The sequence below is a fragment of the Melampsora larici-populina genome, assembly GCF_000204055.1.
Source record: "Melampsora larici-populina 98AG31 unplaced genomic scaffold MELLAscaffold_50, whole genome shotgun sequence".
Classification (NCBI taxonomy): domain Eukaryota; kingdom Fungi; phylum Basidiomycota; class Pucciniomycetes; order Pucciniales; family Melampsoraceae; genus Melampsora; species Melampsora laricis-populina.
Genome location: NW_006768814.1, coordinates 141,803 through 159,469, shown reverse-complemented (window position 1 = coordinate 159,469; position 17,667 = coordinate 141,803). Strand labels below are relative to the sequence as shown.

Genomic DNA, 17,667 nt, shown 5'->3' with positions numbered 1-17,667 from the left:
AGTCTTTTTGATGATCAAATATCATCACGAACTGAAAAATCTCAGCTTTCGACTGAAATAACTCGAATCTGAAATCATCAAGCAGATCACATTAGCAGTGTGCCGTGAAAATTCACACATTGCACTGACCAATCATTTTTCACGTCCACCAGTGCACTTGAGTTGCTGACCAAAATTTATATCTTGACCAGAAATAACAACCACGTCGCGGCTCTTCCCTTTCACGCGTCTCCAGCAAGAAGTTGTCATTCCAATTGTTCCAGATGGATTACCAATGCAACTGTTACTCAATTCATCCCCAGCCCACAAATCCTGTTCGTATATCAAAACAATGGATTTTTTCGTGCGGGTGGTGCGCTCAGCATTCGACTGAAATAAGTAGTTCAAGTCTGAAATCGTCAAACAGATCACATTAGCAGTGTGCCGTCCGATTTCACTTATTGCACTGACCAAGTAGCAATTAGATCCCTTTCACACTGATGGCAATTTCCATCTGGACCAAACATCGCGGCCACGATTCCGAGTCGTCACTTTAAGTTTCACGCGTCTCCAGCAACCAGTTGACCGTCTAATCATCCCAGATTGATACCCAATGCAACTGTTAGCCGTGTCAACACCACTGCGTAAATGGTGTCCCTGCATCCAAAAAGTAGAACCGTTGGTGCAGCTACCGCTTGCGAATTTCGTGAAGCACAGGCTGACAAGCGCGTCAAGGTGTCGATTGTGGCGACCGAGATGGAGCACTGGAATGACTTCAAGTTTGTAAAGTTGGTCATTCCATTTAAACGTCGCGTTTCCTTCAAGGCTTGAAAGCAAAGCTGGATAGAATGTCAAAGCGCGTTGGAGAACCAATCCCGAAAAAAGAGGTGGTACTCGGGACCGGCTGTGGCCGGCCCTTGTCAGTGCGGATATGCAGGAATCGGATAGGCTGACGCTCGGGTATTGAATGTTCTCGCCACAGACAGTCAAGCTTTGATTACCACTCAAACTATCCAAAAAGAATTTCTCCTTGAACTTTGGCTCAATGAGTCAAGTATAGAAATGTCATCGAACTTACCACCGAATGAAGAAACAGCGAACAAGGAATCAACATCTCGATCTTCTCCCACTGCAAGCGCTAGTACCAATACTATCAGTCAACCACAAGAAGTAACGATTCCTGACTTACTCATTCAACAATCTTCACTAGAATCTGAAGCAGCAGAAGTACTTCCATTCGATTGTACACGGTGTACAAGATCACTTGGACCATTGAGACAATCGATTTATTCATGTTTAACTTGTAATCCACCTCAAGAAACTCAAGATTCCAAAACAAATTCTCAAGCTGGAATTTGTGCTTCATGTTCACACACACGTCAACGGGACAAACTTAATTGACATCCTAATGTGCCACTTCACCCAACGGCTAAAGGCTGAGATTACTCAAGCAGATCATATCAAAAATGTCCTGACTCGAGGTCAAAACCTATTGCACAAAGCAATTCAACGTATCAGACCGGATTCTTTCAAATTCGACGCTTTCGCATCAGCCAACAGAATCATAGATGAAATCCTCAATTCACTGAAGATGTTACCTTTGTTCTCAATGCCTGTAACTAGAACTAAGGTATGTCCTATCAACGCAGGCCATAACCTCTTATCAACTTCCAACAGACCAGCTTTCAGAGTAACGTCTGCCATGTTCAAGGACACATCTCTCTCGTATTCAGAGGTTGATTCTTTAATCAACGAGTGGATTGCCACCGGAATTACATCTAAGACTGGTCAGGTGTGTTGGAAATGTCACCCAATCATCGAAGAAACACCGGATGATCCTACAGCCGTATTCATAATTGATGAACATTTGAAAAAAACTTTTTGAATGATCAACACAAATTGTAGGCAGGTACAGCACAAAACTTTCAAAAGGTTTTGTTTTGAGTGTTCATCAATTATGAATATGGCTGTATTATGTTTGAAAAAAATAGTAAAATTATTACCACTGAAACTACTTCACTTCCATTACATTTATATTTTCTTGTCCACTAATTTAGTGGAATGGTAGGTGAAGATCAAAGATGTTTCATGGGGGATCAAGTGTGGCCAGCCCACTTAATGATAGGAAATTGTTCTTATCACATGGTTTCACAAGGCTCTTGATGGGGTGCTCACTACTGGTGCAAAGTAGTGAGAAAATACAATGAAATTGTGGAAGTGTGGCGTTTTGGGAGCGTAAGTGTATCAGTCTTCATGGGAGACAATGGACAACCAAGAGACAACCAAGAGACTAAGTACCAAGTAGACACTGAGAGACACCACTACCCAAAGATGCAAGCAGTAAAAGAGCTTATACAGACATGCATCTCAAGAATGTAAGATGCAACCCAGGGATGCAAAGTCTGATAGCTACTTTTTATGGATAATCAATGGAGGGGTTATGATAATGTTGAACTCTTCTATTCAAGTTGAACTCTTCCAGCAAGTTCACTGACATTTCATCCACCATAAGATATCAGTTTGTGGAAAACAAGATCATTTCGAACTTTTGGTTTTTTTAATCGATTGATCTATTGAAAAAACTAAAATTGGGTTTGAAATGATCAAAATACTCAAACCGAGTTTGTTCTTTTATATTTCTTTTGAATCAAACGGTAATTTCCTTTTGACTTTTCATTCCATTTCTTTTCTCCAAACGTTGTGATAGACCATTCATAAAACTTGACAAAATCTTCAAATTGAAGATTTTACCATATTGCTGGGATAGATTTCAACCGGTTGGCTGGCAAAACACAGAAGAAAATGGTAGTGACAAGCTTGGATGGGAGTTGATTGCGAGTCGGACAAACACAGGGGTACTGCTTCAGGCTTCAGATTGATCAAGACACGCTGTACAGAAAGCTGTACAGCCGTTGTCTCCCATTGTCTCCTGTCAAGACTGATATGGCTACTCTCCGGGCATTTTGATGAACCTGAAAACGTGCGTAATGCACAAATCATAGGGGCTGATGTTTCTAAGATAGCTGGCCCTCAAGAACACACCAGCTGGGTGATATCCTCATGAATTCCTTTTGCAGAGGAAAGGAAACCTATAGGCAACTCAGTCAAAGATTTGAAGAACAGTTTCCCAGACCATCATCATTTGATTCCATTCTCAATGCCCACTGACTTGATGCAAGGCGGCTGAAAACGCCAAACAGCCGGCGAGAAGCGCAAGGCCACTGCTGCTGTGAAAGCTTCTGCTGCAGCAAAAGCTGCTGCCAAAGAGAAACCTGCTGAGGGTTCCTCTGAGAGTGATTTACCACGTAAGTCTAATAACTTTTTTATGTTTCACATTGTATTGACTCAATACAATTATGCGCAGGAGTCATTTCACCACCACCAACCCTCAAAAAACGCAATGCGGCTGACAAGCGCCAGTCTGCCCCACAGAGGCGCAAGGGCAAAGCTGCTGCAGGGAAGCACAAGGCTAAAGCTTGGGTTTTTTTTATTTTTCTTTCTGCTTCTGATTTTGTATGTTTCATCTTCTCTACTGTATTGACCTGCCAGATTGTTTTGCGAGTGAATTGTCTTGTTTCTGCTTTCTTTTTCTTTTTCTTTCATTTCCGTCAGTTTGTTTTGTTTTATCTCTTTCTTGTTTTGCACAGTTAGGTTATGTTTTTTCCTTTTTTTCCTCTCATTGTCATGTTTGTACTTGCATAATTAAAAACGGTCATTGTGCAATATTGTGTGATGGTGTCGCCAAAAAATCTTTTTTTAAAAATCAGGTGTAATTAGTGGGTGGAAAACTACACTTCCGAAAGGTATAATTATATTTTGCCACCCCTTTCATTAACACCTAATTAAGCAGGTGGCAAATGCATTGGGTGGAAAATTGCAGTTTAGTGGGGTACTTCATCAATTCACACCATATTTCTTTGCACTGTATTATCCGGTGGTAAAAATCAAGTGTAAATTTACATATCCCCACTGGGTACACGGGTTTAACACCCCATTTTTTTCACCAAATTTATTTCCTCCTTTTCAAAAAAATTGAATTGGGTGGAAAATTTTATTTACCCCCCTGGCGTAGATTTTCCCACCAAGTAGTTTTTCCACTCAATAATCCGGTGGAATTGGGTTGGTGGAAAAATGTTGCTCCCTAAATCATATTCATGCTAGATTACTTCAAGGCCAACGTCATAATCTCTAACGCAAATCTCTCATCTTTTTGAACTAGCTGGAGACATGCTACACCACGAACCCACCAACCCGGGTCCTGAACCAGGATTGAGCCCCGGTCAAGAACCGATCTTGGTTGCTCAGGCCAAAACGCATGCAGAACGCGCCCTGCCGAACCTAAGACAAACTGATCTTGCAAGCTCAGTTCTTCACTGGTTCTAGTGCGGTGGAAAATCGGGGGTGGTCCCAATTTTTTGTCCAGATCGCAGGCTTAGGGGATCTTTCTCTTTTTGCCATTTTGCTTGCAGGCGCACAGTGCAATGCTGATGGATGCTGAACTAAAGCGTGTTTGATTGAAAACAAATATGTACAATAAAAATTGAAAAGATATTTACAATAGAAACTTGATTGGAAAAACATACATAAATGGAAGAGAGAAGAGACTCGAGAAAAATGATACAGGAGAGATGCTACAAAAGAGACAAAAGAGACCTTGCCAAATGAAAAAACTCTATGTTATACATACCTCATACTTCAACAATGTCAGACTTCAATTAGATAATGCTATCACACAGCTTCTGTATGGTCGAGCTCTGCTGGTACCACTCTGGCTCCATGAGTTTCTTCTAGGTGCTGTATTTGGGCCTGGACTTCTTCTTCGGTTGGCAACTCGAACTTGGTGGTTTTCTGGATTTCGGCAAAGGTTCTTTCGCCATCAAATCGATCAAAGTCTTGGCGTAAAACCTCAAGAAAGAACCTGTTGAAAAATCAAGATAATCAAGATGGATGCTCGAGTAATTCCAATCACCAACATCAATACAAAAACTCACGCATAACGATACCGAACAGACTTGCTACGCAATTCCTCCAATTTTTCATCCACGACTCCCCAGAAGGTCTTGTTGCTATAGTCTTGTGTATTCCATCCCCAGTGTATATAGCTTGCATTCTCTGTTGGAACCCATGAATTCATAAATCAGTTTTGGTTTTGTTTGATTTGAAATTTGAGGTTTGAGAAAACTTACAAGCCATGCAAATCAAGATCTTTGAAGATGATTTACTCCCGGAAGAATTTCTTCACGCACGCGCACCTTGCCTCCAATGAAATCATGCTCTCTTTCGTAAATCTAACATATTCACAATCTTGTGAGGTTAAATCAAGAAGAAACAAAACACAAAGATGACACTTGCCTTGACAATCAATGTCTCAATGGTTGGCACATTCAACTTTGATGGGGTCTTCTTAACTCGGATGGGAAGGTGGATGTTTGTGAGGAGCTGGAATTGCGAAACAAATTGATAAGAGTGAAGATGATGGATATGAAATTCATGAATAATATTACTTACAATCTTATTCAAGTCCTTTCTGATCTCTTTCAAAATGACGTTGATCCACTTTTGAAAGTCTCTTGAGTCCACAGGGTCCGGATTTTTCCCATATCGCGCTGGTAGCAATCGTTTTCTCCATTCAGAAGGATTATCAAGGATTTTGGCCTGCCCATAGATCAGTTTGACAACATCACAAAGGAGAAAAGTGATACAATAGCGGCTTACCATTAGCTTCGCACATAAGGAGCGAGGAAGATGTTCTTGACTACCTTCCTTGTTCGCGGTGGCTGTGTATGCTTGCACATCACCCGTGATTATGCACTGAGTGGCTATCATACGTGCGGTTTGCTTAAACTCATCAAAACATCAGGCTTTGGCTTTGATAGAATCTCTGATAAGTTAGATCACTTACCCTGAGCTCATGGGACGCGGTCCATCCTGCTTTTGGGGCTGTTAAACATGCTAAACTCTCCAACAACTGGGTAATCTTACCATTTGCCTCCTCGTGATAATTACGGATTTCTTGTCGTGCCGATAGCAGGGCAACACTCAATGATGTAAAATCGTCTGCACTCCCGTCGAGCTGAATCAAGCCAAAAAATTAGTGATGAGCCATAGATAATTGTGGTTGTTACTTACATTGCAGAGGACACGTCCCATGACCTTAAAGTCATCATTGAGTCCAGCCGTTTTTGCTAATTTGTTAAAATTTCGTAAGCGTTCACCATTGAGAAATGGAGTCAAAGCCGATCCTCCAGGAGGCAAATTCTCTCCAGATCCAGACGCAGCAGCAGCAGCATCATCATCATCAACCTCATTTGGATCAGCGAATTCATTGTTACTATGCTCAGACTCTTCTTTATTGTTTTGAATGTCGAAATCTTCATCGTGATTTTCTGAATTTTCATCATTGTGATTGTAGTCATCGTCATCGTCATCGTTATCGTCATCATCATCTATATGGTGTTTGAAATTGATTGATCAATAAGAGAGACTACAGTAAACAGAGAGAGATAGAATGAGAATGACTTACGATTACCTCCTCCTCCGTTGAGATCATCAAGATCATCTTCCAAGAATAAGGGAGCAGCTGGAGAGGATACAGGAGAATTCGATTTTGGTCGAGATTTAGAGGCATTCGAAAGCGTGTTGGAATCCTTTCGTCCCTTGCCTTTGCTCTGTCCGTCTTGATCAGCTGAAATGACAGTCTGTGAACCACTGGGAGTACGACATTTGGTCTGGCGGCCAACTGAAGCCGGTTTGCCTGTGACTCGGGAGGTTGTGCGAGTGCGACTGCGCGAGCTCCGTAAACCAACATTTGAAGATGACGGACCTGGTGTTGCTTGTTTTTGAGTTGGACTGGGAACTCGTGGACTTGCTTGTCGTGGAAGGGCGTATGGATTCGTGCGAGTTTTTGCAGGCATGGTTGGATTACAAAGTGCCAAGTGAGAAGAAAACTAAAAACGAAAAAAGATGTGTTGAGAAAGAGTCGGAAAGGAAAATGAAAAAGGAATGAGGTCACCCTTTTGATCGAAATGACAAAAAGGGGTTAATCGACACCTGTCATTCACTGTGACAGATGCTCGATCTGGGAAACCTGCAATCAAAGACGCAAAAAAAGGCAAGTTCAACATTTCTTGCTCTGATGAGGAGTTCTTCAAAAACATCATGTCCCGGTGGATGACGTCTTTATTTGTCAAGAAGATTAAATAAATATGATCCAATCAAATTCAGATAAGAAATCATAGTATTCACAGATGATTGATCTGTGAAACCTGCAATCAAAGGCGCAAAAAAAGGCATGTTTGTTGTTTCTTGCTCTGATGAGGAGCTCTTCGAGAACAGCGTCTCCGGGTGGAAGAGGTCATTGGTTTATAAATCAAATAAGAAAATCATAAATCAATCGATATAATACAAATAAATTCAAATCAAAAAACTTGGTACAAATGAAATTAAATGAACAGTCAAAAAATGCCTCATGAACAAAATGACGAGATAAATGAAAAGAAATCGCAATTTGAACAAAGTTAGAGAAAGATTGAATGATGATTCAAAAGCTGATGTCCAGTTGATGGGCCAGCCACTGGTTCGAAGACCATTTCCTCTGAGACTGCTCTCTCTTTACCTTTTATTTTTCTCTTTTTGCCGGGAGGGTTTTTGACCTTTGTCTTTTTCTGTTGTTTATCTTGCTTATCTTCCTTTTCCTTCAAGTTTGCTTCCCAGTTTGCCATTCCCCTCTTGATCCCAGAGCGCCAGTCTTCAGGTGATACTTTTTAAAATGTGATTCCGGCCCACTTTCGATGGAGTTCTGCCGAATAAAACGAACCTGAATTGAGGACAAATGAAGCTGAATCCTGATGCACCACCATGTGATCAAAATTCTTCGACACACGCCACTCAATCATGATAGGTCGCTCCTGTTTGACTGTGCATTTGCTTTTATGGCAGTCGTGTTGCACATTAAGCACACCTTCAATGTCCTAAACAATACAATTCGTGTCAGCTAAGGACATTTTCAATTGAATTAGAAAGTACAATAGAAAGTACATTGTTGCTTACTCTAGGATTGACCCAAAAACACTGTTGAGTCACCTCAATCTCCCGCATACGATAAAATTTGCTGACGTCTCCAACTCGGCATTTGTAAACCTCGATCTTGCTTTGTTGAGGATTCTGGGCACCTACTGCCCAGATCCTTCCGACTTTCCCTATGAATTGCACACCCGAGGATTGTATATTGATCTTTAAATTGAGACAAATAACGTGGTTCAAAATCCAAGTTTAAACGGAGAGAGAGATGTTAATTTTACGCACTGATAGAAAGCTATTCTCTTTGAATTGCTGGTTATTCTTCAAAGAAAATGAATCTAGAACCTTCCAATTCTTTGCTCTGTACGCTTCATAGATAGCCTTAGGGATACACTCATCAGGGTTTTCGGCTTGTGTTTTATGAATTCCTAGAATATGAATTCCTAGAATATAAATATTGAATAAGAATGCTAATTTGTTAACCAATGAGGAAATAATCCATGCTTACTTCCAACTTTGAAATCGTTTTCTTGATTCCAAGTTTGATTGTAGCCTAATGTCTTCTGAAATAAGACATTATTTTTGAATATATCACAAACTTTTGGACTTGCTGCGATGTATGATCTCAGTACTTTATCGTATAAAAGGGAACCAGAAGTTAGCGCGCGGATTAGCCTGTGATTATTGAATGAATTTGCTATATCCCGGCCTGGACTCAGATGATTGGAGTGTATTGACGAGTTTCGTGTATTTCCGTTATAAGATTCAAAATTTTCGGTTGCAAAGAGGCACGCTGGACCGAATCGAAGGATTGATTGAGAGAGGTGGACCATCATATGAAATTTGGGCTTGTTGCACCATTGAGCCGAGAGCTTGACAATCGAGAGAAGGAAAATTTCGATTTGCTGTCCAAGTTGCTCAAGGTACAAGTCCATGTTTGAAATTTCTGTCTGGAAGATGAATGGAGCCAGATGAGATAGTGCTGTCCATGCTTCGCGTTCGTCAGTTGATAAATCACAATCAAAAAATATGAATGGCGCTGATTGCAATACTGTACGAAATTCTTTCCCTGTGAGGCTTTGGAAATGCGTTATCATGCTTTTTGGCTGGATGGGAGGAATGTTGAGGCCCGAGGTACTAAATGATCTGTACCTTCCCCATATGCCTTCCTTCTCTTTTTCTGAACAAAGCTTCATTCGGTTGCGAAGAAGGTACTTTGCCACTCCTAACAGCACAACATGCAGGATTTCGATGGGTGTATCTGCATGACCATCGAATCCTGTGTGGAATCACCAAAAGGTTAGTTTCTTTATCTCTGAGAGTAGAGTCTGAGAAAATGTGGATAGATTCACCTTTCAACCTGAGAAAGGGATTGAATAGGTGCTCTCCAAATTCGGTGTTAAGTTCATGGCAGAACTGTGTCACTTCTTCATTTGTAAAGTGTCGATCTCCTCGATGCATGCGCATCTCTTGAACCTTTTTAATAAAGGGAAGAACGTGCTGGTCCCGAATACCAGCTTTTCCTGATTCACTTTCAAAAGTACCGATCGTGCCGGGCTTTTGTGCCAACTCCCAGAGTGCTTTTGTGTGCTGTTTTGTTTGAGACCAGCTTCTCTTTGGTAAATCAAACTGGAAGAGGAAAAAGAGAAAAAGAAAGACAGAAACGGTTTTGAGAAGACTCTGACTAAAGCTCTCAAGATCTTCAAGCTCACCTTATCTCCATTTTCATCAACTCCGACAAAGTTGCTGATGTATTTCACCAATCTTTTCTCTGCCAATGAACCAACCCTCAAGTCACAAATTCGGCATGGTGTGAGGGAAATCGTTGGATTCATTGTGTTAGTCACCTCGGCGTGCATAGGCGAATCTCCCAAATGACAGAGGACAAAAGGTACAACCAAGACTTCTCCTTTGCACTGATCATCATATGCAAAAAAGCCATTCGTGGTAAGTTCACTGAGAACAAAGCATGATTAGATTATATTGATCAAAGAACAAATAATAATTTGAAATAATTACTTCAGCGAGTCAATAATTGGATCAGCAAGCTCCAAAGCACTTGCTGTATTTGACGTTGTCAGGAAATGACAATTATATTCCTGATTGGCGAATTTTGAGGGCAGTCCAGCCAAAGTGAAATAAAATGCCAGGTGTTTGTTCCACTGCTTGGAAATATTTCCTGATAAATCATCGCAATATAACACCAACGGTACATGTCGAATTAACTTGCCATCTGCCTTCTTTCGCCATTTATTTTGTATTGGAACTTCATGACATGTCCCATTCCCAATATTTTCTATCATGTTTGGATCAGCCTCAGTCACCTATAAATACAGATGTTTATGACTCACGATACATCACATCTCCACAGAGGTCTTTCATCAATCTGCCACCACGGATTTCAATTTTATCCAATCCTCTTGCAAAATGTTTCACATTTATTGAAGATAGCTGTGATGAATCAAAGCACGTAATAGAGGGAAACTCTACACGGATGCGCTGATGCCCTTTGGAATCGAGATGAGAAGTTTGATGTGCAAAGACACATTTTGCAAAGACCTGAGTATCAATCCGATAGAAAAAGATAGGAATCACGATTCTCTTTGATTCCAGTTGAACCGGCTCGAATAAGAAAAAGTGTCCCTTTGGTGATTCAATCATCTGAACCCGCATGTCTTTATCCAGCTCCTCTCGCCATTTTTTTGACTGTGTAAAACGATTTATTTTTGATGTTAATGTTGGTAATTCCGGTATGAAATGTAGATGATCCATCACATAAGGATTTGCTAATTCCTGTAAGTAGCCATATCAATGAGCGATGCAAATCAAAGGTTGAACAAATCAAAGGTTGAAATCGAAAATATGAAAGAAAATCTGTACTTGAGTTAATATCTGCTTGATCTGGAGTCCAAAGCATGGTTTGCCCGAAGCACTGAGAGTTTCAGAGACATCAAAGTCAAATCTTTTCTTGAGTTTTCGCCGCACATGCTGGAGACTTTTATACGCTGGAAGTTTTACTTTCAAGAGACTGACAAAGGAGCGGACTCGTTCATACTGAAGCAGTGACATGATGGTTCTGGATGAACCTAGGATCAGAAGAGCAACGATTTGCTGTTGAAGGGATCAAATCAGATGATGGATTTGAATAGTCTTCAAGATAATTTGAAAGCTTCCAACCTCCAAACTTGAGAAAGGTGCCCAGGATGATGACTTTGCATTATTTGCATGCTTTCCTTCAGATTGTTCTGAGTTCAAGTCGTCATCCTCATCCTCCCAGCCATCATCCGTCGATTCATCTGCTCGATTTGTGTCTTTGCTGCTGTCTGTAGCACTGTGAGCAGAATCTGGAGCTGGAGATGCGAAGAGATTTGAATGATCGCGTGCCCAAAGATCAATGACAGCGCCACGCCGTAGTTCGCGTTCATGATCATCAAACTCGACCACATCAGGCTCCGGTGAGGCAGCATTTGGTGAGTTCATGTTGATGTCATCATCAAGATGTCCATCCATGTCACTTGCAGGATGTGAACCATCGATTACATCATCTTCAATGAAGGTCACAGTTGTGGTGGCATTCATACGTTCGGCCTTCCACCTGTTGAGACATTTGAGATGTTTTTTGGTTTTACAATGCCTGGGAATCGATTCCTCTTGGAGAGATCGGCCTCCAGGACACGCCAAACAAGTGAAGACAATGTCTCCTGGCCCGCGAAGAGTCTCTGTGAAACCTGGGAGGGTCAACCTTTGTCAGATTAAGCCGTGATGTTGGTTGTCATTGAGAAGAGTTACATTCGGCAATCAATTGACGTCCAGACATCTGTGGCCGCTCAGGTTGAAAGATGTGAAAGCAAATAAATTCGTCCTTCGGAAAGGGAATGATGAATTTTCTTCCTCTGGTCTTTGAGGGTAAAAGATGGGCTCTCCCGTGGTTAAGCAGATTAAGACCTGCAATGCATCCGCTGATGATTAAATCAGGGGAGAACAAGGTCTTGTCTCCACGTATTTTCGAGGCATGATTAAAGTACAGGTGATCAACCGCTTTCGCAGTGGTTGATCACCTGTACTTTGAAAACCACTTGAAACCCGGGTCCAGCCGCGGTGTGCGCCGGGTATTGGTCAAGCTAGGGCCAGGTTTTTTTGAAACCTCTTGAAACCCGTTCCTCAACTTTTGTTGGGTTCGTGGTGTAGAAGAATCGCTGATAGAACATCAATGACTGGACAGGTACTCATTCATGGTTCACTGTAAACATCATTCAACTTCCCCAATTTGGCAGAGGAAAATGATTAATAGTACATTTTTTCATAAAAGAATCTAATACTGCACACCTGGGCCATTTCACCCACACTACATATGTGCAGCAAGCTAAGTCAATAGTTGTCTATCATGTACATACAGGTCTGCTCAGTTTTTTGCCCATCAGAATAAATAAATCACATGTTATACCACATGTAACTTTTTCGACTTTGAAATTTTTTTCCCAAAAATCCACTACATATAATTCTGTAGCTGCTCAGGCAATATTGTTGAAGCTATGTCTTAGTAACAGAAAGTGTGTTACATGCAGTTGAGTTGATGAGATCACACCAAAACATTGAGTCAGTGTATGTAGTCAATCTTTTGGAAGCTTTTTTCAATCTGAAAGAAGTTACAGCATGTATTACATATGAATAACTTGTCCTGATGAGCAGATAACTGAGCAGAACTGTATGTACATGATAACCACATATTCACTGAGCCTGCTACACATATGTAGTGTGGGTGTTATGGCTCAGGTGTGGAGTGATAGACCATTTTATGACAAATCATACTCCCAATCATTTTTCCCTGCCCACTTGGGGAACCCGAATAATGTCTGCAGTGGTTTCAGTAAACGAGTCATTCCAATGTTGGCAATCTGTATCACAGCTTCTGATGTAGATTGAATTTGTCTGATTGTGATATCCTGGTCTTGATATCATAATTCGATATGATTCAACAATGACGTCTGACTGCCTCCTTGAATTTCAGATGCTGAGTGTGCGATCTTTTAGACTGAGGTTTTGGACCCGCGCCCTCACAAGAAATGGCTGGAAGCGGATTTTTGTCCAGTTTTGTTTGAATTGATGGTTCTCCATTAATATTTATGATATACTGATAATTACTTGCTTTCTTGCATAGAATCTTTGGGTTACTAAGTGTTGAGGATTGCTTCCACCTGATGAACCAGGGAAGCTGGATCTTGAGGCCAAGTTTGAAGAGTTGTGTCGGCTGTTCCCTGCTGCCAAGAAATGGTTGGATTGGTGGGCTGCAGCCAATATTCAAGCTATGTTATTCCCGGTACCTGACGCTTTCGCCTCCGCCGACGGCTTCATGCAGCTTTTATTGGACAACAACGATGCCTCTCCCCTTGCCCATCTCTTTGCTGTCCCAGTTACAAGGACTCGCATCTGCCCTACTAATGAAGACCATCAGACAGTGTCTACTAGCTCACGGCCTATCCTTTCAGTTACTCCTACGATGTTCAGGAATGCTGCACGTCCATATGCAGATGTGGCAAACTTCATCGCGGGATGGACGACTGACAATCTTTTTGCGCACAAAATCCAATGCAAGATATTTGGACACGGTACCGCTGCACACCGGGTTGAGCTCTAGAAACATCCGGGTACCGAGGTGATCGAGTTTTTTGTGTTTGATAGACCGCGTCTTGAAGATGAACCTTTGAGGTCAAACACGTCCAAATGCCGAGTCATCAAATGGAAACTGATATCGAAGAACAAGAGACTCAGGTCGGTCATCTCTCTTTCAGATTTCTACCTACTCAAAACCACAATTACTGACTGTAGATGGACTCCAATGGAAATCACAGGCAATCGCCAAGATCGCTAATGAGGAGTACAAGGTAAGAAAGCTTCAGGCAACATTTTTCAGCTTTCGACACTTGGCTAATCCTTGATTGAATTCAATTATAGATCTGGAAGAAGAACTCACCTTTTCTCTATGACCTTGTCCTTACTCACGCGCTTGACTGGCCTACGCTCACCACACAATGGTTTCCCGATTCTGAATTATCGTCCGATAAATCCTACTCCAATCAACGTCTCCTGATCGGAACACACACCTCAGATAGCGAACCTAATTATCTGCATATCGTCAATGTCCGCTTGCCCAATCCGGATGCTGAAGACTTGGAGCTTGATAAATATGACGAACAGTCTGGCGGTAATTACCCCGCGCTTTTCCTCCAAGCATTGCCCGGTCATCGAGATCTTAGGAAATCTTAACTAAAAAACATGATATCGTCTCTTACTTTGATTTTTTGAACAGAAATTGGATCGTATTCTGACACACAACCTAGGTTCAAGGTGACACAATCTATTCCTCACACTGGTGAAGTAAACCGAGCGAGATATATGCCTCAAAACCCTGATCTGATAGCCACGTACGCCACCCTGACTATTATGGTATCCCTACTCGAGTCTACTACCAGATCATCCCTTATACTCATCTCTTCATCCATTACCCCTCGCAATAATCTAGAAAGACTGTGATGGGTGATGTTTACGTATTTGATCGCACTAAACATCCTTCCGATCCGCCCAAAGATAACATTTGCAAACCCGACATCACTCTTCAAGGTCATACCAAAGAAGGGTATGTATCCGTCACTTAGGAACGTCGCATGGATTGGAACGTTGTCGCTCAAAATTGACATTGATTTGCTCATAGCTTCGGTCTTGACTGGAACACAATCAAGACGGGTCATCTATTGAGCTCATCTGAAGACGAGACAATATGTCATTGGTATATCGCTTTTCTCTCTCACTCTCGCTTGGCCATCAGTTGCCCTATCTAACCCATGTCACCATTTTCTGCTCTGTGACAACAAAAATACAGGGACATTGAAGCCTATACCAAAGGCGACCCCGTGCTGAAACCTTATCGAGTTTACAAGGGGCATTCGTCGGTTGTTTCAGTTGAGTTTCTTTAGGATCTGTCCAAGCATCAACTTGCAATAATAAACACTGGTCAATTCTGTCTCGACTAACAAATCGACTTGTAGGATGTCTCGTGGCATTATCATAAAGACAGCGTGTTTGCATCGGTCGGTGATGATAAGCAGCTGTTAATGTGAGAAAGCTACTTGTGCGAAGAATGATTAATTTATCCTCGCAGTATCATGGAGCTGACCATATACCCTGGTGTACTTTTGATTTCCCTGCATAACAGCTGGGACACACGCAATAGAGAATCTGATAAGGCCGTTCAAGTTGTGGCGGACGCCCATGCTGGCGAAGTGAATACTGTGGCCTTTTCGCCCCAGTCTGATTTTTTGCTTGTGACAGGTGGGAGCGACCAATGTGTGAACCTATGGGATCTGCGTAATCTCAGTACCCGACTTCACGCGCTCACAGCGCACACTGATGAGCTCATCTCACTGGCCTGGTCTCCCTTCCACCCTACCATTCTCGCATCCGGTTCCTCGGACCGACGCACAAATATCTGGGATCTGAGCAAAATCGGCGAAGAACAAACCCCGGACGATGCAGAAGATGGCCCACCTGAGCTTCTCTTTATTCATGGTGGTCACACCGCACGGTGAGACTCTTTTTCATCTATCTTAGTCTAGCCCATTGTCCTCGTTTCACATTGTCGCTGTAGACATATCGCTTCCCGAATATTGACTAACTAAGTCTTCCACATTGTTTCATTGTTTGTATCCAGACCCACAGACATCGCGTGGAGTCCAACAAAACCATGGCACCTTGTGACCGCTGCGGAGGACAATGTGATCCAGCTGTGGTCTCCCAACTCTACCATCACTAAAGGCCCAAACGGGATCGTTATTCCTGTTGACGAGTTAGAGTGATGGGCCTCGAATTTCAACCTGAAATCCTTGTGATCGGGTGATCTCTGCGGAGAAGGTAGACCACAAAAATGCCAGAGTTCTTAGCGTCACTTTTTCGTAGAACATGGCTGGAATTAAAGCTTGTATTGTTGTTGATAATCTTGTGATCCAGAGTCAATTTGTATATGCGGTTCATATTATTTCATGGGGATGCGCCGCCAATACCCACATCAGGATTGTGATCTCGACGATCATGGCTACTGCCATTGTCACGCTGTAGAGTCCCGCCATGCCTCAGTCTCCCAGTGAAACCACCCGTGTGGTTTGTTTGAATTTGACAGATTGGGAGAGCGAGAGATAAAAGCAACAACACGCTGCTACGCTCACTCCCACGCAACAAACAAACAATGGCCAATAGTCAATACACCGTGTACTTGTCATATACAAAGTCTCACCTTGAATGAAGCGCCTCGTAATCGCAGGATTTGCTTTGCCTGGAAAGATTCCAGCGGTTGCCAATGATGAGGGTACAAAAGTACAAAAGAAAGTGCTGAAAGGGGGATTCGAACCCCCGCAGGTTGCCCTACTGGGAAACACTATCAGTGCAAGTTGCGACACTTGAATCCAGCTCCTTAGACCGCTCGGACATCTCAGCATGTCGAGCCTACCAGATGAGCGTTCATGATCGGCGTGCCGCAGTCATTGTGCGTTACAGTCAAACCCGCGCTAATGCATAAATTGGGGAGACAATTTTTGCTATGCATTATTGCGGGTTATGCAAATAGGGATAAACCCCCATAATGCATATTGTATGCATTTAGGCCTAAATGCATTGAAATATGCATTATGACGGGTTTTTGTTGAAATTGTATGAGTTTATGCAATAGTACGTTTGTATTTTGCGCGGGTGAAAGGACAAGATATTTTTTCGACGCAGAAAAAAACACCACTAGGGGTTGGTTTGACCCCATAGAGGGCTCATTGCTGCCTGATGTTGCCAAAATCCTACTTGCAAAGGATTCGATCAGAGTTCAATGAAAAAAAAACACATCCTGGGGCGCTTTGTAGGCATGCATTATGACTTTGGGGACTTGAAAAGAAGTATGCATTATGGTTTTTGACATAATTATGCAATTAATGACAAAATTGGCCTGCACCAGCTGGGTGGAAACCAAAACATATGCATTTTGGCTGGTTATGCATGTGCGCGGGTATGCATGTGCGCGGGTTTGACTGTATTCTTTGTTGCTTTTCTCATCACCGGGAGTCCACAATGCTTTTGCTCTACAGTTGATAAAGGCTGTTTCTAACTGCCCCGCCTGACCCCTGGTAGGACCCCGGAAAGCTCCTATGGAACCATCCAACAGAAAATCACAAAAACTTGAATTCTATGAACATCTGTTACTTTCCTGACTCAACAACAACATCATCATAAGGGTTTTCATTGTCCAAATATAGATCCTTTTCACTAGATTGACATGAAATGACATGACTGTGAAGTTGATTGTAAGCCTATCATTGAATACAACCGGAAGAGAATTTGACTTTGTAAGCTTACTTTGGTGATACCAGAAGAACAATTGGGAGGGTAAAATTCAGGACAAAACTTACCATGATCAGTGGTAGATGAAAAGAATCATGCAGAGTCCAGAAACCTAAAGGACAAAGAGATTGTGAAAATGAAATTACCAGTATGTATGCTTGGGATGAGATAAACATATGTTGGAACTCTTTCCACCACAAGAACAACTACAGTGGCATGAATTCCAGATCCTGCAGGAACAATGAAAATTTTCAAAAGTGGCAAGTCAAATGAGTCATGAGGAAATTAAGGATATGT

General features: G+C 42.1%; 4 protein-coding genes across 4 annotated transcripts in view; 2 read left to right on the top strand and 2 right to left on the bottom strand.

Annotated features, from left to right (window-relative positions):
- Positions 1-642, bottom strand: part of MELLADRAFT_111062 (uncharacterized protein) — a gene marked incomplete at both ends in the record, with an annotated part of 2,871 nt that extends 2,229 nt beyond the window's left edge. The window contains 2 exons of the mRNA XM_007415307.1: positions 171-369; positions 478-642. Coding sequence (XP_007415369.1) covers positions 171-369; positions 478-642 — 364 coding nt within the window. The remainder of the gene's footprint in view (positions 1-170; positions 370-477) is intronic.
- Positions 628-1,380, top strand: MELLADRAFT_92541 (uncharacterized protein; the record flags this gene model as incomplete). The annotated part of the gene is made up of 3 exons (XM_007415405.1): positions 628-758; positions 819-898; positions 962-1,380. 3 exons carry the CDS (start codon positions 628-630, stop codon positions 1,378-1,380), a joined length of 630 nt encoding a protein of 209 aa, XP_007415467.1.
- A 3,327-nt stretch (positions 1,381-4,707) lies between these two features.
- On the bottom strand, positions 4,708-6,893 carry MELLADRAFT_92540 (uncharacterized protein; the record flags this gene model as incomplete). The annotated part of the gene is made up of 10 exons (XM_007415306.1): positions 4,708-4,897; positions 4,971-5,089; positions 5,202-5,267; positions 5,326-5,418; positions 5,488-5,634; positions 5,695-5,817; positions 5,882-6,052; positions 6,109-6,425; positions 6,503-6,739; positions 6,803-6,893. 10 exons carry the CDS (start codon positions 6,891-6,893, stop codon positions 4,708-4,710), a joined length of 1,554 nt encoding a protein of 517 aa, XP_007415368.1.
- Positions 6,894-13,719: 6,826 nt separating this feature from the next.
- MELLADRAFT_53626 (uncharacterized protein) lies at positions 13,720-15,848 on the top strand (the record flags this gene model as incomplete). The annotated part of the gene is made up of 9 exons (XM_007415406.1): positions 13,720-13,767; positions 13,951-14,200; positions 14,306-14,420; positions 14,519-14,632; positions 14,708-14,782; positions 14,876-14,954; positions 15,042-15,109; positions 15,209-15,577; positions 15,704-15,848. 9 exons carry the CDS (start codon positions 13,720-13,722, stop codon positions 15,846-15,848), a joined length of 1,263 nt encoding a protein of 420 aa, XP_007415468.1.
- Positions 15,849-17,667: the final 1,819 nt, after the last annotated feature.